The following is a 23015-nucleotide window of genomic DNA, read 5'->3' on the forward strand; positions in this document are numbered from 1 at the left end:
TCCCTTAGTATGTAACAGTAATACAGACTGGTGTGCTTGCCTAAACAATATCCCGTGACTTTGAAGGGCATTTAGAAGTGAAATACATAAGAATGAAGATTTTATGGATATTAACGTTTACTCCTTCATCAGGTACATCGTCCTTATTCCCTATCTGTGTTATGTAAACATATCCTATCATCTGTAACGTATTACCATTGGCTTCCATCATTGTTATCGTAACTGCCGGCTTCCTATCAGTTCTTGTTTATACTGGCTTCCAGCTTTCGTTAATTCATTCCACTTGTTACTCTGTTATTGTTTTACCAGTACATATAAATATAGCTCTGTACCCCATTCTCATTCACCTGATGAAGGAGTAAGCATTAACTCCGAAACGTTGTGTTCTCATAATAAAGAAGTTGATGTTCATAAAATCTTCATTCTTCTAATATTCCTTGAAATAAATCCGTTAGGCTTAACTTTGCACACCGTCGGAAAGACCACGTTGTCTACCTATAGCTTTTGCTATTAAATTCTTTTTCTCTTGTTTTTTTTGTGTGTCTGTGTGTGTGTCTGTGTGTGTCTGTGTGCGTGTCTGTGTGCACTGCAACAACTTTGACTTTATGTGTTGCACTTCCTTTATGACACAACAATTTTGTATGACATTATTAGGAATACTTTATAAAGTTTCTAGTCCATATTCCATGGAATTGTTCAATAGCTGAATAACCTCTCCTATCAAACAGAGTAGACAGGAATACTATCATCAAGAGGAAGACAGCACTTCCTGAACCTACTGAAGTAATCAGATTTGTCATTTTTAATTTTTGGTGGAGTGGGAGCGAACTGATGATCTTTTGATGATCTTGTTAAAGCATATTTTACCTTATTTGATAATTTCACTGCTACTTTGCCTTTGTATTCAAAGTGTTTCGCCTGGATAACTGGTCATTTGTGGCATTGCCGCTGTGTATAGTGCAACAACTATATAAAGGTGTTTTAGAACAAGTTGACATGACTTGTGATATTACATAATGACTTATGATATTACATATATTTTCCTTCACCAGATATTTTGATCTTAGAAATGGCTAAAGGCAAGAGATATGGTGGAAGTACCAGTGCCAGGAGACGGTCATTGTATTATACATGCGGTGACAAAAGCTTCAAGCGCGTCCTGTTCTTCTCTGTTGTTGGCAGTACAGAATTAAATGAGGACATTTGAACAGTTCTACGATGAATTTCTTCCATCTAATATAGATCTATTAGAAGAAATAAAGAAATGGGCATATAAAAAGTGCTTTCAAAAAGATTCTGTCGACCTTGTCTTAAGCGCTATTGCTGTTGCAATATCGGTCACTGTTGTTGAGGAACATCAACATGACGTCACAGAAACGTATGTTGAACCTTGGAGGGAAGGCGTTGTCCCCAAAGGTCGCATCCATCTGATAAAAAGAGGTGATCAATACAACTGTCCTACAACTGTAGAGCCAGGAGCAGCAACTGAAAACATGGAAGATGCGGCGTCAGAGTGCCATGAGATTCAGTCTGAAAGTGAGAATGAAAATCAGCAGGAATTGCATTTCTCTTCTTATGAGACCTTGGACATAGAGCAATCTGGATGGCAGACAATACAGCGGAAACAGAGAACAATTTCTAGTTTAGATTCTGCACCAGTTACCAGAAATAATCGGTTCAATATCCTGGAAAATAGCAACAGTGTGGAAAGTGATAACGCTATGATCATAACGGGATGTAAAGAACAAAATGAAACCATCACAATCTCAAGTTCTACATCAAGTGATTCCAGCTATGACAAGTCTCCACTGAAAAAGAAATCGAAAAGATCGAATGCGATTTCAACAGTTGCCTCTGCCAAGAAGAGATTTTCCTTTACTGATGATGAAGACCTGTCTATGACAAGTGATGAGGACGATGTATACTGTAGAAATGACAGTACATTACCAATCTTTTCAAGGGACTGAAAGCCTGTTAAAACTCTCACTGCTGTTTTGGCTATTCTTGACAACCACTGCAGCAATATGATTGCAACACCTGTGCCTGAAAACATCTGCAACAATGCTACATTCCTATTGGACACAGAAAAAAAGGACACTGGAAAAATGCTCTCTCCGACTCGCTGGGATCCGGGAAGACATGTGGAACACCTTCATGGCAAATCAAAAGGTCAAATGGACATTGGAAACTGGATGAAAGAAATGACTCTTCGGCTTGTCATGATATTAACATGGTGGAAATGCACAATATTTTATAAAGATTCTATGACAGAATATTTTATTGAAATATCGAAATGCTACACGTTCCACATCTTCAGTCTGCCAAGGGTCACACTGATAACGAAGGTCCAAGACCAATATCTTGTAAGTGTCAACAGATAGAGATAGGCTAATCCAATTTATCGTGTACTTCACTCGTGGTCATACTGATATCGAATGCCCAAGACCTATATCTTGTATGTGTCAGCAGATGCATCATGTCTTTCGCTTGTCAACGTCGTTGTGGTCAAATACGTTATGAAAATCTTTATGTAATTCTGACAGATAGAGTAACTTAACTTCGCAGTAGGCACGTCATCGGTGGTCGAATTAGGCAATAGGATGTAGATACAACAACGTATCAGCAATATTATCATATTATCCTTGGCAAGGTCGTTATGTTTAGGTGGAACGTGGTCGTTGATATATTTTAGACTGTATTACTCTCTATTGCTCTGTTCAGGAGCGGTACCCTAGGTACCCTAGTGGTTAGAGCGTTCGCTCATCACGCTGAAGGTCTGGGTCCAATTCCCCACGTGGGCACAACGTGTTAAGCCCATTTCTGGTGTCCCAAGCTATTGCTGAAATATTGTTAAAAGCGCTGTAAAACCCAACTCGCTCCCCGTATTGCTGTTCATGTTTTGTCTATTAGATAAAAGTGGTTTCGTGGCTGTCGTGGAGCGTGTCGTGTATTGTTTCAATTAATGTATTATGAGTGAATATCTTCCCGTGTTCAATGATACTGGTATAACGTATAGAGTGTGTTCGACACTGTGTATTTCATTATGTAGTGCGTAATGTTGTTTTGGATATGCTAGTATTATAAGATGTATGAACGAAATTGTGTTGATGTTATCTGTTAGAAATGTATCTTGATTTATGTAGTATGTGTCGTGTACATCGACGTATGATGATTATGTACTTTGTATATCGGCCTATAATGATAATGTATTTTGACACCTGATTACCGTGTCAATATGTTCTAATAATTTTTTGTACCTTATCATGTAACAATCATCCTGTGACTGTGGCATGATAAACTCCTTGTTTATTTACTCAGGTTCTCGTGTTGTGTGTGGGTTGGTATAGTTACACCTCCTAGCTGCTAAGCGAGCTGATTCCCCAAACTCGCGAGTTAACAATTATGTTGTCTATAGACATAAATATGTTAACGCCCCTTCTCCCGGCTTACATCAAGTTATAATGACTTGTTGGTTTATCTGGGCATGTACAACGCTACATATATGTACAATACTATTTTGACCACCAAGAACATTCAATAATTGTAAGGGCTCATGGTAACAGCAAAACAGGACAGGCATACCATAGGACCCAGGAGACAACAAAAGCAGAACTAAGGAACTCTGTAAGACTGAACGCAAGGCAAAGGACGTTGTGCACACATTTATTGAAGAAAGAGGGGGTATCGAAAACGTCAGAAGTAAGAACCTGTTTCCAACAAATTCCAAATATTTCTCGTAAAAGGGACCAAGACGGCGATGAACTTCTTTGCATTATGGACATGAATAAAGAGGATGAGCTGACTGGAGACCCATTTGTATGAGACGTATCATCACCTGAACTGATGGTGTTTTTAACTAATGACCGTCAATTAAAAGATATTGATAAATTTTTCACCAACGTGAAAAGTTCTGCATTATGGGTGTTGACACAACTTTCATTATTGGTCGGTACTATGTGACAGTCACCACATACAGGCATCTGATGCTGAAGAATAAATTTGACGTCCATCTTGTCATGATAGGCCCAGTGTTACTTTACCTGAGGCAGAAATTTGAGTCTTACTACATGCTATCTTCACTCATTGTAAAACACGCCCCAGCCCATGCCAAAATCATAGCATTTGGAACTGATGGTGACGAAGCTCTCTGTAATGGTCTACAGGACAACTTTAAAAATGCTCGCCATTTACTGTGAGACTTACACATGAAAGACAACATCGTTTCCAAACTGAGTTCCTTTGGAACTAAAGGTAGCCTTGTCCAACCTTACCTTGATAATGATTTTGATGTAGCCCTCAGTGATCTAAAGGAAGTATGGACTGAGAAAAATGATAGGGGCGCTGAATGCTTCGACTATTTCTTAAAACACAAGGCATCTTTGATAAGAATTGCATGAGTGCTGAATTAAGATCAGCATGTGGTCTTGGCTATCCGGCACTGGCATACACACAAACTGCAAACGAAGCCACAAATAATGTGATAACGAAAGACTGTACAGGGAATCAGACCATGGCTGAGTTTGTCAAATCTCTGAAAAGGCTTGTCATGCGCCAGGAACAAGAGATAAAGATAGCCATTGCTGTCAAAGGAGAGTATCGTGTGGACAGTTTATATGAAACATTTTTAGTAGGTGATACATATTTTAATATGCTTCCAGACCAAAGGAAACGTATATATAAACGTTTCCGGGAAACTCCTGTTATCACAGAGCATGACGACGATGATGAAGACAGTACTTGTACACTCTCGGTTACTGCAGACAAATCTCAGATAATAAGTGTCCCGTTTAACATGCTGGAATCAATGTTTCAGAAAGCTGCAAAACTTGTTAGTGATGACAAATCTGTTGTCAAAGCCCCGACTCAAATAAATAATTCTAAGCCTATGATATATTATGTTGCAAGCCAGAGTAAACCAGACTCCCCCACTGTGTTCGAACACACAAACAGAACTGTAAAATTATGTGTGATGCCAGTTGCATAAGATGGGTTACTTATAAGATCTGTGCACACACACTTGCTGTTGCCGAAAAGATCAAGACGCTACAAATGTTTCTTGACTGGTTTAAAAAAGAGTATAGGTTTCCAAATTACACTGCTCTCTCAAACCTGGGCATGCCAGTTGGACGTGGAAAGAAGCCACATAAAAGCACACAAATAAAAAAGGGACAGGTCAATAACCCTACTTTACCAGTGTATAGGCAAGATGCAGGTAACAGTGACTTTGCAAACGTATCTGATAATAATGTACCTTTACTCTCACCGTCAACAGGGTCCTATATATTATATCTTCTTCAGTATTGTGACAAAAGTGTATAGGGATGTGATGACACTCTAAAACCCGGCGGCACTATTCCAACAGCCCCGGGAGATTTAGTGATTATTAGTAAAGCAAGACGTCCATACTTTGTTGATGGAGTTGAAAAGTTTGGAGGACCAAGTAACATATATTTTCATTTTAACGAATCCTGTGTGAAACGAACGAATCTGTTTTTTGTTTCTTCTTTAGTTTATATACCTCCTTATAACCCGAGCACATACTGGTTTTCTTGAGCGACTTCGTATTATATAGAAGTGTTATTTGACCATTGTTTTTGGGACGATACTTGATTGTCCTGAGTAACAATATGTATTTTCTACCAACCACAGAACAAAGTGGTGTGAACGAATCTTTTAGGAGACAGACTGCGCATCTGCTAATCGTTCATTGTAAGATGAATGCCTGCACAAACTAAACTTTATATTAGCTTATGGATAAAAAACCACAGTAAACTGTTTTGGGGTTTTTTTCATACATGTTTTGATGACTCATCCGTTCTTTACAAAATAAGGTATTCCATAGATCATGCTCTAAGCATAATATTCATATTCTGTATAAATGTATAATATATAATGTCTAAGCACTTAATAAAGGTTATTGGCAATCAAATCCTTAAATATCTTAACCCACAGTAAAGAATGTATATATGTATTTAAACTGTGTATGATAACTGCTTTTATGATATTTTGATATTTGTTTACACTAATGTGTCATGCGTGCGTAATGGCCGGGGAGAAGGGGTGTAGGGGAAGAGAGAGAGAGAGAGAGAGAGACAGACAGACACACACACAGAGAGAGAGAGACAGAAAGAGAGGGAGGGAGGGAGGGAGGGAGGGAGGGAGGTGTGTGTGTGTTTGTTCAGTAATGATTAAACTGCGTCTAAATGCGAAGCAAAATCGTTTGTCGTTGTTCTGTTTTGTTTTCATCACGTGTATAATTTACAAGTTTACTTGCACTTTCTGTATCACACATATTCTCAGCCATCTGGTGTCAATTAACAACCAATCTGTTTCTGGCCTCCTAGATGCTAGCCGCCCTACTTGTGGCTATCAAATGATTTCTAAATAGTTGTTTGTTGAAGGCAACGTGCAAGTATGTGAACTAACAGCCAATAGCCAACCATCTGAACCTAGGTTTTACACTATGCCGCAAAATACTGGGTCATGTACACGAGATGTTGACGTCAACCACGTTTCCGGTGATTTTAAGTTACTGTAAACAATGCCAATTCCTGGAACTTGGCTGTCATTCTTGATAACAATATATTATATCAAAGTTCAGACTGACGTTAAAAACACGTACACTGTACGGGAAATAGAAACTATTTTCCAAGAAAAGCTACAGGGTTTCTTGTTCCTGAGGGTAAAAGCGTTCATTCGTCACATAACACATCCGGATTATTAGTTTATATAAATCAACGATACAACAGGCAAGACAGTCAGAGGCAAGACGGCTTCACTGAGAACAACAGGGACGACTGAAAGGTATGCATGTTCACAGAATCTTATGCTGGGGCATGTTTTAGTGAAACTGCGAAAGGTGTGATAATCTATCAGTAGACTTTAGGACCCTGGTATGTTTAAAATGTTTGAAATGTTACGCTTAACTTTCGTCATAAAGCTAATTATTAAAGAATCATACTTGGACAAAAGGTGTATGTAAAGGAAACAAATTCTACCGAGCTGTTCACGTGTTTTCGTGCGCTCTAAACGCAGCTGAGCGATGTGAAGCGTATTCTTGTGCGTCGAGTTATATAACTGGTTAATGCCAAAATGTATAAACACATCATATTTATTACATTTATTGACCTTCACATCATATTTATTAACTGATGGTATAAACTTGTCAAACAATGAGGATGATCCAGTTAAATGTGCATTTTCGAAGGAAGTTGAGTAGATTATTTTAAAGGTGAATGTGCCTATATGTCTTTGAACATTGTATATGACCAAACTGCATTCTTTGTGATTTTTGTAGTCACACAACCTGCTCACATTACTTGTTCTGAGAAGTTCAGTGAAATTGCATAGAACGAACAACTTTAATTGCGAATTCAAATAAGCAGTCCCTGTGAGCTGGTCACAACCGCATGGATTTTTCATTTAGTTGATGTTATTATGTTAGCATTTGCAAGTCATTACGTTGAGTTCATTCCACCTTGTGTGGCCCCCCGAGTCTTGGAGAGAGTGTACAGAAGGATATCAAATGACAGAACTTGCTGGAGTGAATAAATTTGATATCAGCACTCCTCAGATAATACATGAAACATTATCGTTCATTATCTCAGTGCCAGCTTTCAGTTACTAGTGTTCTATAGCCTGTTTTAATATTGTATCGTGCCTATAGTGAGAATTCTTATAGGAGTGTACCAGTTATAAATTAAGAGCTGTGATAGTTTTACTGTCCTTCGACGATAGGTTTGTTATGTGATAAGTGTATAGATTATTGATTTTTATTGATTGTTATGTTGTAAGTGTACTGATTATTATTATTATTATATTAATATAAATTAAATTGTTATTGTCACGATATGACTGAAATATTGAAGTTGAATGCTCACTCACTGTAACAACTAACATGTAATTGTTGTAGAACTAGGGAAGATGGGAAAAATACACTTGCTGACAACGACACTGGCAGCTGTGCTGCTGTCAACCGTGACTGACGGATGTCCTCGTGAGTATTTACTGTGGTTCATCTGTAATTATGACAGGTGACCTACATTTAGAATTCACCATCTGAACTGAACTGAACTGAACTGAACTGAACTTTCAACTGGGGCCGCAGACCAGTCGTTACACACATACGGATACATATATAACAAGTACTTTCTGAAATAATTAGGCGACAGAGATCGTGTACTAATACATAACATAGAGATACCCATAAATTCATCTGGGGTAGGAAAGTCTCAGGGCTCCATTTCATTATATTATTTTGTTTTACGTTGTACTTTTAAAATATGCTCATTTCAGAGACAGAGTTATTAGTCTGCACGTAAATATGTAATTCATGTAGAAATAATTGAATATAGTAGACAATCGCTACCATTACAAAGTTTACAAACACGTCATAATACGTTTTGACGTAATTTGTGAAAAAGTAGTTTCTAAAAGCTCTGGTAGAACAATGTACAGTGGTCCCAGACTGTCGCTGGGTTACAAAACGTGCCTAATCTCCCTCTAGATAGAAACAGTGAGACTGCGTATATTACACTAGTATTTATGCTACACGAGTAGTGTCGTACATCAGGATATGTCAGCGCTTGCAGGCTCCAGTCAACCTTCCCAGTGTGACGGGACTGTTCATTGTTACTTCATGACATGCATCACAGTTTATTCAGTGAAATCCTAACAAAGGACATACACATGTGATATATAGAGCTGCAAAATACTTTGACTACAACATTGAAAGATTTTACGTTTCTAATCGATTTTTACTGTATTTTGTTCAGCCTACGTGGAACTTGCGACGACTACAAGTTACAGCTATCAGTCCCTTCACGAACAGGGTGTGGACTTATCCCCTGGAGCCACATCCTTCAAGTTCAAGGTAAATCAGGAACTGACGCCATGCGTGCTTATTTGTATAATGTGTGGATTTCTGTATAAAAGGAAAGTCTAAATATTTCATTCATCTTGATTATGAGATGGCAATCTATTGGAGAAAGTAGAGAAACTTGTCCTGTGAATTCCGACTTGTCGTCTGGAATTGTTTTCTCCGAGATCAATGTTATTTACGCGCGATGGGGTAGCTTAATGGTTACAGAGTTTACTCGTCTTATCGAAGACTTGGGTTCGATTCCCCACATGGGTACAATGTGTGAATATAGCTAACAGAGGTGTAAATCCATACTCGTTCACTCAGTGTAATTACAGGGGGAGAAAATGATGATTGCAAATGGTGATAAAGGTCAGTTGTTTTCTCTCAGGTCCGCGCGTCAAACGATGTTCACGTGGCCCTGCTACAGAATGATGGTGTAACCAGTCGCTACATATACGAGATTGTGATTGGTGGATGGGGTAACACCCAATCAGTGATCAGAACAGGCATGCAGCACGCTAACAGGGTGACAGCTCGCCACCAACCACTGAGTGCAACTCGTTTCCGTGATTTCTGGATTTCTTGGGATGATGGTGTGATCTCCGTTGGGACTGGGACGACTGTTGGCTTTGGGCGTTTCATGACGTGGAGAGACCCCCACCCTCACCCCGTCAGGTACATCGCTGTGTCCACTGGATGGGGATCAACGGGTCTATGGCAGTTTGGTAAGTAGCTTAGCGTGACCGTCAGTAGTAAAGAAGTAGTGAGTGACTTGTGTTGGATACCTTTTTGCAGAAGGTTTATGGCCGGGAAGGTTAAAATCCTGACGCTTCTCGGTCCATTGAGCGTAGCCTTCGCGGTACTTATAGTGCTATGTTATGGCTGAATGAACACGACGCGCCTCACTCGGAGGTTCAGACAAATTACAAAGAAAACAGGATTAACGTGGATTCTCTTTTATTTTGGCACATATAACAATATGAATAGAGTTATATACAAATTTTCACCTCTATTCTTTATTATACATTTCATTAAATTTGACAATAAATTGTCATTATTTATGATAAATCACATTTCTGTGGGTCTGTCTTCGAGTTTAAGAGAATTTGAGAAGTTAAGACAAAGTGACACTTTGATGAACTTGTGGTGGTCTAAGAAAAGCCACCCCAAACATTACGGTTTATGACGAATTTGGTAGAGTCACATTAAATATAAGAATCAATGTCAACATGTTGTCCTTTTGGCATAAACTCGCCTCTGCTGAGACGATCAACATATCTCACGTTTTATACCAATATATTAGCCATGACTATGAACAACATCCTACGGCATACCCTTGGTTACACTCCATAAAACAATTATTTGACAGAATCGGTTTATCTGAACTCGGCATTTTCTGTTTAGATGCTGACTAATTTAGTTGGTGAGGAATTCAACTGTCTTTTTAAACGTATATGACTTTTACTGGACCATTTTATCAACACTGTATAAGGTTATGCCCCCTGTCAATTTTGAGCGTAACAAATGTTATCAATATTAACCTCTGACAAGTGTAATTTGTTACGCAAACATCGTCATGGCGCATGCTTGTATTTATGTACATTTCTTGATATTGTATATTCTTTGGTCTTGGACCACCGATGGTGCTTTATGAGAATAAATAAGTTGAAGTCAAAGTTTAAGTATAAAGTCCGAAAGAAGCGAAGATTATAACTACGTTTTGAAAAGACTTCTTTCTACTTCCGACATGGATTATGTTTCCTGGTACCTTATCTTTAGCTTTGGCGGTACTTCCCTAATTACCTCTCCCAGGAAGAATGAACTATACACTTCAGCCTTCCCCTGGGCATCTGAAAAATAAACTTTAGTCTTCCCGGTACGACACCTTACAGATTACCTCAGTGCGTGGCAGACGCCAATTGTAGACGCTTGCAAAAGACATGTTGATGAAGAGCTAGCAATTGCATCTAAAGCAGCTCCAAGTACAAAATGATCTACTCATGAAGTGCAATCAATTTAAGTGTGAAACCCATGTCCCCACTGTGATAGTGCTGGAATATTGATAAAAGCGGTGAACAATTAAACTCACTCACTCAGTACATCCTAACTTCTTGTTGAATTTAGGTGATAATTTGTGTTGAACTAAAAGCATATAAAACGTGCATTGCAAATCGCACCCCAACAAAAGACTCCAACGTATTTTCTTTTGCTGTATGCAACAGCCAATAGGTTTTATGCTGCTATATTCATGTTACAGGGCTTAACGTCACATTAACTTGTCTTGCAACGCGTAACGACTACCACTACCATTCCCTCGCTGATCTCGGTTTTCGCCTCAACGGAGAAACATCCTTCACCTTCTGGGTAAAGACCACCAATGACGCTCACATCGCGTTGCTTAGCAGCAGAGACAACTACGTTAATAATATGTTCGAAATCGTCATTGGAGGCTGGTCAAACACCCAGTCCGTCATCAGAAACAGGAAGCAAGGACCAAATCTTGCACTTGTGCGCCACACGCCACTTTCTGGAAGCAAGCACCTGCCATTCTGGATAAGCTTCAGCGGTAATAGGATCGCCGTAGGTGCTGGCAGAGACGTCGGGAGCCGTACCTTCCTGTCATGGACAGACCAGGCCGCAGCACAGATCAGATATGTGAGCGTGGCCACTGGATGGGGGTCCACGGGAAAATGGCTTTTCTGTAAGTAAACCTCATGACGTTACTGGCAAATTGTTTGTTGTTTCACCTCACTTTTTAATATAAGCCGTGTGGTCGTCAGGTGTTCCAATATGAATTTCTTTGAGTGGCATTTCAAAGATTCTGTGATAAAAAAACGGAAATAGTTCTAAAGATATGGGGGTGTGGTTAAGCGAGTACAATTACTGAATGTAAGTTTCATTTCACATAAAAATCGTCCGGAAGGCGGGGTTTCCGGATATGTGGGGTCCGGGTAAACGGGGTTCGACTGTACAACTTCGTGTAATATGATTGGCATTTCGTTTCTAACACCACTAATTATCAAAAGGTATGAGATATATCAGCAAGTACTATTGCTGCAATAAAATGGCATCCAAGTCCTTGATGACGGCTGTAGTAGTTACACTAAAAGGTCACTCACGTACATAAGTATGAAATAGTTTCATATCCGTTTAACTCTCTCCGTTATACTCCACTATTGTTGTTTGTCTCTAGGAGTACCATATCCGTCTATCTTACCTCACACACAAACGTCGTTTTCTAAGCCAATCAGTGTTCGACGCACACAAGCGAGTAACATTTTCTGAATGTTGCCCGCTCGAAATGCCGAACTGTGGGAATTCGCTTGGTACTTCGTGTTAGTAGTATTTGGGCTGTTGCCTAACTCCGGTATTCATTATGATTCTTGCTTTAAACTACTTTTAACATATAGGTAACGTTTGGTTAGCTTATTACATGGACATTGTTCACTGACCACTCGGGACTCCCCAACTAGGGTCCTTGCAGGGAGCAAAGGTACTGTAAGTCCCCATGAACCCTGGTGTGGCGATCTGCCTTCAGCTGTTGGCGATCGATAGCCCGTGTTTTATATCGTATTGTCCTCTTTCATCAGAATGTTTTTGATTCCAGTGCTAGTTTTATGTTCATATCTGTGATAGCCTAGTGATTTTAGTGTCCTCGATCTAAGGTTTCTACGTTTTCAATTTATTGATTTTCATATTGATATAAATAAATTGTTCTCGTCACGATATGGCTGCAATAATGCCGATGTTACGTTTAATATTAGCTCACTTACTCACTCACTCACTCTCACTCATTCTGAACTCACCCCAACCGCCCACCCCAACCCATCCACTCGTGACCAGTGAACACCTCATAGTGGCTTACACTACAAAGGACACACCTTGGTTACCTGTCTGCCACTTGTATTTCTCACACATTGTACAGATTGAATATCCGCAAGTGACCACAAGATTTTGATATTTCTGCTGATGTTTTCTTTAGATATTTATACACTTGATGAAAACAGAATCATACAGATCATAGAACACTGCAACAAAATCATTCATGGCGCAAGTCCTAGCATAATTCATTCATGGTAGTATTGTTTTCAATTATCCAGATGGTGTGATATCAAGATATGTCTCCACTGACATATTGCTGCAATGGAATGACATCTGATTGCTTGTAGACCGTTGACATTACTATGACATTACAATCAATCCATGTGAAATTCCCCAGTTGTTTTGGACTCAAGTAATTGCACATTACCTATTTAGATACGATTGACGTTAGTCAATTCGAGATTTTAAACCCTGAGGTTTACGTTCTTGATAATAGTTTAAGATTTTGATGTGTACATAGATGTTATAAGCTTTCTACCTGTCGACAATTTGATGAAAACATACTCTGGTAAACCGTGCATGGTTTGCATTTATGAAGTATATAAGGGTCGCTCATGGCAATTTGTGTTTGTTTCAGAGCCAGTCAATCCACAAGAAGAAAACATGACTTTTCACTTTTATAAGCATTGGAACAGCTGATACCTGGCCCCAACCAGTTACACGTCTGCATAAACTTACACTCAAATTGATAGACAAAATAATACAGCCCTTCAAATATGAAGGATAATGTTTTTTTCCTGTTAATTCTGTTTTAGACAGATTTAATATTTATCTGATATAGTGGATTAATCATTGTCTTCTAATCCTGTTTTCAACAGATATTTTTGATCTGATATGGAAATCCGATAACTCCTAACATTCATCACATTTATTGTATTGAATCTATTTACAGTATCCGTGTTTGTGTTGTTATTTACAATATGTAAATGTATGTGCGTTGTGTGCTGAAATAAACTGACTGCGATGTAGAAAGTTTGTGTTGTACCTAATTAAGATTGGTGTAAGGTATAATTTATGCCACAGTCAACGTGGCTGCAATGGTCGGAGCAGAAGGCTTAAGGGACAGACAGGTGTTAGAGAAGCAGGTGCATGAATGCCGACAAAGTTATTGATTCACTTACCTGTGCTGTGCTGTTTCCATCCTTTCTCGCACACCTGGCAGCCCCTTTCTCTGTACTCCTCCCTCGTACCTAACATTGAACTCTGTCAATATTTAATGATCAGCGTTTCACTGACAATTTTATGTTTATTAGTGTCGAGTTGTCTACATTTCGTCGGTCCGCTTTTCAGCCATACCTACTAAAGTGTGTATCTACCACCGAGTGATGTAAGTTAAAATATCGCATCTTACCTCACACATAATGTCGTTTTCTGATTGGTCTTCTGCGTGACGAGCGAACGCTTTAACCACTAAGGTACCCCCACAGCACCCAATCTAGTTTAAAGGGACTCAAGTGATTAGGGGACAAGTTTAACTCCAGCCTGTTACAAAGCTTAATTATTTAACAATCGCTTACATGGACAAGTGGTTACTCAAGAGCATTCGCCAACAGTCCCAATCACTTCAAATTTCGGTACAGAGTTGCGTCCCTTACATTAACCAGGTTCCGAGATTTACCAGATCATGATCCATATTTTTAGGCAAACCACTTGAGTTGAAAGACTTATCACATTAAGTTTATCACATTAAGCCAGGATACTGTGACATGTAGGAAATACGAAAACACTACAATCATCTCACACAACTACCTGTTTGGCTGCAACTAGCAGCGTTATCCACACGTTAATGTTTCATATATGTCTTGACTATAATGTAACATCAATTCAAAAACATCGTTTCCCTCTCTATTGTCAGTGTGTTCGTCTTTGTTACCATGATTACAATTGCGTTCATACGCCATCCTACGAACACCCAATACTAATCATGCGTAATACTGCACTACGTATGTCATTCTAGTCGTACGCATAATATTTTGATATTAACGACATACTGACCGAACGTGAAGCTGCACTTCGTACACGGAATACAGACGTCCTCCTACTAATGTATGTGTACAATACACATTGTTGTGATGCATCCACCATTCTTGCCCTATGCCTTATTCCAATACACAAAACACACCAGGGACGGTGATACTGTAAACATCACAGATTATGAGACATTCACACCTTTGTCATACGTTCTCCGTAGACGAGTTAGTGTGTCTAGTTTTACCTCGCACCCAGCAATATTCCAGCTTCATGGTGTATATGGTGGCGGTCTGTAAATAACCGAGTCTGGACCAGACAATCCGGTGATCAATAACTTGAGCATCGATATCGATCTGTGGAATTGGGAATGGATGAAACGCGAGCCTGACTACCCGATCCCGTTAGTCGCCCCGTACGACAAGCATAGTCGCATTTTATAGTAAGCATGGGTCTCCTGAAGGCCTATTCTACCACGGATCGTCACTGATCTCTCTGTTAAAAGACATACATAACACTGTGCACAAAGCATATAGTGTAATCACCACTGAAGACAAACCTGCGAATAACTGCAATACTCACGGCAACCACAATACGTAGTACTGTAAGATGCAAGAGACTGAGTCAGCAGTGCGGTTTGATAGTGGTTTTGCTTGTTTGTTGTCTAACGCCACGCTCAGCAATATTACCGCTACATGGTTTGGTCCAGGCAATCAAGTGATCAACATCATAAGCATCAGGCTACGCAATTGGGACACAATGACATGTGCCACACATACGTAATACACACAACAAATCTTATTCGTAATGTTTGAATATACCCTGGACACCAACAACAGACGATATTGTAATACAGCACCAATACGTAATCCAGACATACTCCCTGGATACCGGCAACACGTAGTTCTGTAATTCTCAAGGCATTACAGAAATGCGTAACGCTGCAAGCCGCACAACACAGTAGTAATACTTCACACTGTAGCAGTAGCAGGTCCGTGTGTTTATTCATCACATGAAAAAAAAACACAAACAAACAAACGTGCCAGAAACATGGATAATATGAGTGTTGAACGTACAGCTGTTCTCGAGTTCCACTGAGAAGTCATACACGTGAAGACGTCCCCAACTCTAACAGATGAACCTCACTGACCGGCAGTTCCATATACTTGAAGCGGTCTGGGGCACAACATATGGGCTATACACTGTAATGATGCTTTAGACAGTTTGTAAGGACATCCGCTATGGTAAACAGCAAAAGAAACTCTTGTCAGGTTTTTATACAGAAGACATAAACATGAACGCTTCCTTTCATGAGATTTCTTTTTTCGAAATTTTCAGCATATTTGCTTTTGCAAAACTGGTGTCCAATCGATTACGTCACTGAGAGAAAAGCAAGGTTTGGCACGTACACAGAGCCAGGATAACTTGCAGAAATCGTCTCGGACCATGGACTTTACCAAAAGACAAGACTATAATGTAGTTCTTCGGTGTCCAAATGTAAATACAATGCAAACTAAACTATGCAAATACATATATTTCGTACGTAACAGTCATGGACAATGTCATTCTTTAGATGCGAGTATGCAAAATAAACTGTCCAAAACGAAAATATGTATTTCGTCTTTAACATTCCCGGATTTTGGTACGCACAATGTCACTCTTTAGACAGGACTTGTCCCGTGTCCATATCTTCCCTGTGCATCTTCCTAAGGTGCCGCTGCAGAAGACTTCGGACAGTGAAATGCTTGCCGCACACACGACAGGTAAACGCTTTGGTGAATTGAGGCAAACGAGCCGGTCTCCGAGCCCGCCTTTGTCTCACAGTCCCAAGCTGTGCCACTGCCTTTCTTATTCTGGCGGGAACAGGATTACTAAAAAATTGGGTTTCGTATTGTGTTGCGAGTCCACACTCATTTTGGGCGGTTCTGTTGACACACTTCTTCTGAACGTCCCCTGGAGGATTAGAATGTTCATGGTGTGTTGGCAGTAACTGTGAATGTAACACTTGTGAACTTGGCTTCTGAACTCGAAATCTTGCAGACTCAGGGATTGGGTCAACATTGCAGCCAGTGAGATGATTCTCCACATGTTTTGAAAGGACATGTACACTTGTTGAACGGTAGAAACAAAGAGCACAGGCATAAGGCTTCCTTGCAAAGTCGTCGAAGTCGGAAATGAGTCTAGCAAAACGACCGGTATCTGGAGGATGAGTCAGTACATCCCCTGGACTCGACGACAGAGAGGGAGACAAACTGACTAGTGTGGGCTTGGGTTGATCTGCCACTGTGGACGAGTCTTTGTTGGGATTTGGCACATGAGGTTTTGCAAACTTCGGTTTCCTTTGAAGAACAGCACCAGAGGACCTGGCCCTGTTTCTTGAGAACCCAGATTGCCCAAACTTCATCCTAACTAAGGAGTCAGCCATTGCTTTCCGACAGAAGGGTTTATGTTTGATAAGACTGGCTTCTTTCGAGAAGGGTTGGTTGCAACCCTCACACCTGAACACTGTCGCAGAATGTTTGCTTCTGTGTTTCTGTAACGTCAAAACATTGCATGTTCGGAAGGAGCATAGACTACAACTGTAAATCCTCTGTACTGTCTTTGATCCAAGGCACGATTTCTTGTGATTCATTAGCTCCTTGACCGAGGCATATATTCCACGACAGTTCTCACAACAGAACTGTCTGATAGGCACAGTAACGGTGGCCTGCTTGCTACTGTTAAGAGACAGAAGCTCTCTGACACGACTCTGTTTCTGTAACTGACTCTTGCTACCCACATCAGGTGTTGCCGATCGACTGATTTTACCATTTTGTTTCGCTGTCTGACTAATCGGTATGTTTCCCTGAGAGGTGACCGAAACAGGTTCAGGTGCCTGACGAGGATACGCATAATCTCTGTTGTTTGGGCGATTGTTAACACTGCAGTCCGTGATAAGCAACTCGGGGCCAGGTTTAGCTTTCTCGTGTTCATCATCATCTATCACCACACAATCCCCGGATAAGGCATCCCCTTGGATCACTTCACTGTATGACACACCTTCAACCTCATTTACAACACGTGCATCATCGTAGGCGAGAGCTGTGCTGCTTGTGTCTTGAAGAAATGACATATTAGAGGACGGAGCCGTCTGAGCAGTGGGTTGGTGGTAGGGATTGTAGTGCTGAACCATCGAGGTATGCGTGCCTTCAGTCCCAGCATCGCCGCCAACGACGTTATGGACCGTCAGTCTGTGATGGTCAACCAAGGCTTGTACTTTGAAAGGCTTCAGACAAATATCACATGCAAATTCGTGAGTATAGTGACTCTTCATGTGACGGGTCAGGTCTGACTTGTAGGAAGTGGAGTAGGGGCAGATCTCACAGCTCACCATCACACTTCCTGATGTGGGGCCGTGACTGTTTGGACACTTCATCTGGTGGAACACAAGCGTGGACTGGGATGTGAATGAGGCATGACAGTCTTTACACGACACAAGCTCTCTCCCATTAGCGTGACGTCTCATGTGTCTGTTGAGGTCTGACTTGTAGCTGGTCTTGTACAGACACAACGCACATTTGTACTTCTTGGGGAGGAACTTGGAGTTGAGTTCCACCTCGCCGCGGGAGATGGTGTAGGTGGGAAAGTGGGAGTCCTGGTAATGTTTGCCCCGTGCCCCAGGTTGACTCTGCTCCCGCCCCAGCAGGATCTCAGACACTGCACTGTGGTGCTTCTCCTGTATGGGCTTCAGCTCGTTGGTTTCCTCACAAAGCTGGTCAAGGTTATCGCTCTGACGGAAGTTCCCAGATGTTGATGCAATGATGGCGTCAATGTCATTATTGATGTCTGCTGTGGCACGAGTGTCTGCTTGTTCTGTGTAAAATGTTCTGTTATTTTGGGTTTCATTCTGAATCAGCTGCATGGGATAAACGGACCCCTGATTCAGCCTCGAGGCTTCCTCTCCTTCAAGCTCCACTGGCTCCGGTTTCATCGCCATGGTTACTAGCCGCAGCAACTACAGATTTACCTGAAGTAAAAACCTTAAACATTAAGGCCAATTTTTCAAAATTGTTTTGTGTGAGAATACACAATATAATGTTTTCTTGATGAAAATTAATGTAGGAACGAATATCACAATCATTCAAACACTGAACTATTACTAGACTAATACAATAGCAACTAATCTCATGGGGATCTGCATGGGTTCAGGATATGTCCCTCACGTCGTAACAGTTACTGATTATATGACCCACAAGCGACTACCGAATCTAAATGTGATGGGTTCCTAACAATGCTGATTGTGTGTAATGTCTCTGGCACTCGTCAAACAACACAGTCCTGTTGGCGTACATGGCGAATGGGTGATACGTTCTAGCAGTTCTATGTGAGGCAGAGCAAGCTCTTTCCACAGAGTCCAGCAGAGACTACCAGGAGAAGGTAGCTAAGACAGACGTGCAGTTTGGGCAGCTGATGGAATGTATTGGTTGTTCAGTCATTGGCTTCCCTTTCTGCTGGTCTGTCCGCGCTCTTCCCGCTGCCTGCCAGCTGTGTCACTGCTTGTCTACCCTGACTGCTTTCGTGGACATAGTGAGTGAGTGAGTGAGTGCGTTTGGTTTTACGCCGCTTTTAGCAATATTCCAGCGATATCAAGGCGGGGGACACCATTAAATTGGCCTCACACATTGTACCCATGTGGGGAATCGAACCCGGGTCTTCGGCGAGACGAGCGAACGCTTTAACCACTAGGCTACCCCACCGCCCCTCGTGGACATAGTCTGCTTAGAGCTGGTCATGTGTTTCATAAGTTCGGCATATCTATGACAAGGGTTCAAGTAAAGTACTGTTACATTAGCTCTTTCCTTATCAGAAATTTGCCGCTACAGATTTTTGGTTCTACTAGTACATTTGTGTAGTTAATGAATCATAACATACAGCCCTTCCACACCACATGATCGACAAGGGGAATCCAGGGATTCCATGGTTATTACATTATAATAAACCGACAACCGTAACTAACAAGCGAGGAATGACGCTACCACGGAGTATCGCCTTGATGTGGACTAACAGCACAAAAGCATCCATGAGGAGGATTCTGTGATTTTATGTGCGCTTTCGGACATGATGCGTCTATCTTGCGCATGGCTCATTGCTCGTGTGAAATTGAAATTTCAACTGCACACGCTTGCGGATAATATAGTTGTTAGAACTAGTTGAGAAATAGCGAAAAGTGACAACAAAATGATGATCGTTCGCAAAACAACTTTTGTATTCGTGTGTCCAAGATTATGAGAGATCATCAGAATTGGTCTGTTGATTTCATGTGACTGCTGTAAAATGTGATGCAATTATTATGTTTTGTTTAAGTGCACCATTCATCGGTCAGCCTGTTTGCAGTGAAAAGATACCAATGAATTTCACTTTAAACAATAGAGTAAGCCAAATAATGTCACATTACGGTTGCGAATCCCAATACTTTTACCTTGCCAGTAGGGATTTCAAGTCTAAGAATTTTCGTCAACTTAGGATATAAGTCGTTATTTAAACAACTTTTATCCTAAGTTGTATACATTTCTGAGACTTAAATTTCATTCGGCAAAGTAAAAATGTGAGGATTCACAATCTTAATTTCACTGTATTCGATTCACACTTTTGTTAAAAGTGAAATTCGTCGGTACGTTTTAAATGCAAACAGATTATATGTTGTTTAATCTAAAGATACTGCTATCTGAAGATGATCGAGTTTGACTGGAGATATACCCCAGGTTTTGGAGGTTTGGCTATTATTTAGTGGGACCAAGGGTGCTTGTAATGGCGGGTCTGTGTTCGTGTGTAATGATCTCTGGAGCAGCACTCCACGTTGGTAGTCAATGCAGTATACTAGGATGTTTTAACACACTTCTGTTTAGTTGCAGTCTGAGCGCATCTGTCCGTTTCGGTCTCTATATTTTATGCAGATATGAATATATTGTGTCTATAGTCATGTCACCTGTTTGTAATTCAGTTGTCATCCTAACGATGTTTTTATTTATATAGTTTTGTTTGTTTGTTTGCTTGCTTTTTTGTTTCGTTTTGTTTTGTATTTTCTTACCTTTTTGGAGGTTTGACAGAACTTCAGATACGGCTCTCATTTTTGTATGTCATTCAATAAAAGCACATTTACTCAATTAATTACAAATCTGGAAGTAGAAAAACGCATAAGAATTACTTAAAACATAATACCTCTATAGTACCTTGCGTAGTTTACTCAATGAACTAAATCGGTTTGCCTGTGATAATTCGTTGTGGAGCCCGAACTCTACAACAGCGTCAGCAAGCGTTAAGTCATTCCTACAAACACACCCTTTCAGGTGGAATCACACCACTCACTGAAAACATGTCACTGAATGAGTAGGCTGTGTTTATCGACATTACACCAAAAAGCATCAGCTCCTGGAACCTCAAAACTCGGCTGTATCTGTGAAGTGGGCATTATGTCAGCGACTATGCCAGAGACTATGCTTGAATATGTAAAAATATTTAATATTATATCCTGAGATGTTTCCATGTATGTACTCTTCGTCTTAATGGAGGAAATAAAGCACATTCATTCATTTATACTATTTTCGTCGTAAACTCTGTCTGGAGTTGACCGTAGTAGTCACGTAACTCCCATGTTGCCTGTTCAAAAATGGCTGCAAACTATTTGGGAATATAAGCATTGCTAAAAACTTAGATCTGTTGAAAATCATCTATCTTTTCATATTTACATATTTGAAATTCCTCAATAAGGAAAAGACACTATGTGTAAGAGTACTCAATTCTTTAAACTAGTGGGAGTATACAAAATGCTAGTTACTCCTAAAAAATGCAATTACTCATACATAAACAGACACGGGAGTAAATACGCAGTTGGTTGAAAAAATATCAGGACCTCTGAGTTCAGGATTTGATTTTTGGTACATATTTTACCTCTTTTGGGCAGTTTCGTTTTGACTGGCTTTGGTTTTGTTATTAGATATTGTTGTGTTAAAAGTGAACTTATGGGAGTTTACGCGCTGCTTTATCAAACACGCCGCGTCAACCTTTTGCCTATAGGTGGTTGATATTTCGTCCATAATTATAATTGTTACTTTTCTTTAATTGCTTGGGGCAGGCTGAGTGAGTATTTAAGAGTTGCATAACGAACGGCAAATGATCCGCTGTTGTTGTACACATTAGTTTTGCAATGAAAATTAATAGCCTGTCTAGGAGTTTGTATGATTTAGTGTGTGTTAAGGGTTGTGATGTGAGTGTGCCGAAACTTGTGTGCATTTTGTACCCGGGTCAATGTAGGACCCGTCTGTAATTGTGGCACTAATTTACTCAGGGGTCATGTATTCACATGTATTCCATCTGAAAGGCGTTTTACTGAGAAATCTTTTATCCCCTTTGAATAATAATACATGAAATGTTTGTAAAATATCATACTCTCACAGACGCTGATATATTTGTAAGTGCATGTGATTTATAGAAATACAAAATATTGTGCATATGTGACTTGTACAATGACTTGTGTTTGTGTGTATCAATGCGTGAAAGTGTGCATTCATTCATATGTGTCCATATTAATTCGTCGATTATCTTAACTGACATGCACATTTCAGTGTATCATATGTCATCCTCTGTTTGATGCAAAAATGAAATTTCTTTCGGGTAATAAAATGTTATCTTATTTCATGTCAAGTCGGGACAAACGATGAATCTGATATCAAGACACTTGTTCAACCCTGATAGGGCCTCAGTGCTGAGCCGGTCACAGTGACCCGACAAAGAGAGTTGGACATCAGGGAAGTGCCTTGCTACCAACAGTATAATTACGTAATAATGAAATAATATAGCTGTGTCTTTCTTTGAGCGTTGTTCCTTACGGAACATCGCATGACTAGCGTCACTGACTTTACATGAGTTACACGAGGCGTAAGTGGCATGTTATCTTTCTGCTTCAGAAAGTAGGTCAACCATAGAGCGAAATGCTCGTGAGCACTACCAACTGCCATTGGTCGCCATATCAGCAATGCTTACAGCGCTTAGCTTCAATGTTCACAAGAAAATCAATCCTTTAATAATACATACCAGTGCTTTTACAGACAGTGGCTGAGTTCCTTGCCGATTTTTGCTTGATATATCTTTGGAGCAGTTCTGCTTGCTTTGTGCGGAGAGTAAACACACTTCTTACCGCTCTCAAGCTTAGTTCGAACGTCAGCTGAACAAGCAGTCTCTTACCTCGCTTAGGGTTGTGTGGTTTGAGCTTAGGCGCGGACCAACTACGAATGTGGATTTACAACTGAGAAAATCATTTTACAGT

The 23015-nt window shown here is 40.3% G+C and overlaps 2 protein-coding genes across 3 annotated transcripts; one reads left to right on the forward strand and one right to left on the reverse strand.

The window, feature by feature from the left end:
- The first annotated feature begins 6505 nt into the window (after positions 1 to 6505).
- LOC137281232 (uncharacterized) lies at positions 6506 to 13717 on the forward strand. 2 transcript variants are annotated; one of them, XM_067812374.1, is made up of 6 exons: positions 6506 to 6804; positions 7913 to 7996; positions 8775 to 8872; positions 9252 to 9588; positions 11121 to 11564; positions 13323 to 13717. In XM_067812374.1, coding segments are annotated over exons 2-6 (954 nt in total). In that variant the 5' UTR covers positions 6506 to 6804; positions 7913 to 7923; the 3' UTR covers positions 13325 to 13717. The 2 variants fall into 2 exon arrangements, with proteins under 2 accessions (XP_067668475.1, XP_067668474.1); XM_067812373.1 differs by lacking the exon at positions 13323 to 13717 and having other exon boundaries at positions 6752 to 6804; positions 11121 to 11572.
- Positions 13718 to 15690: 1973 nt separating this feature from the next.
- On the reverse strand, positions 15691 to 22948 carry LOC137281234 (zinc finger protein 572-like). Its single transcript, XM_067812376.1, has 2 exons — positions 22784 to 22948; positions 15691 to 18719 (listed from the first exon to the last, which is right to left on the reverse strand). The coding sequence occupies exon 2, from the start codon at positions 18687 to 18689 to the stop codon at positions 16368 to 16370; it is 2322 nt and encodes a 773-aa protein (XP_067668477.1). The 5' UTR covers positions 18690 to 18719; positions 22784 to 22948; the 3' UTR covers positions 15691 to 16367.
- Between the last annotated feature and the right edge of the window lie 67 nt (positions 22949 to 23015).

Source organism: Haliotis asinina, chromosome 4 (genome assembly GCF_037392515.1).
Source record: "Haliotis asinina isolate JCU_RB_2024 chromosome 4, JCU_Hal_asi_v2, whole genome shotgun sequence".
Taxonomy (NCBI): Eukaryota; Metazoa; Mollusca; class Gastropoda; order Lepetellida; family Haliotidae; genus Haliotis; species Haliotis asinina.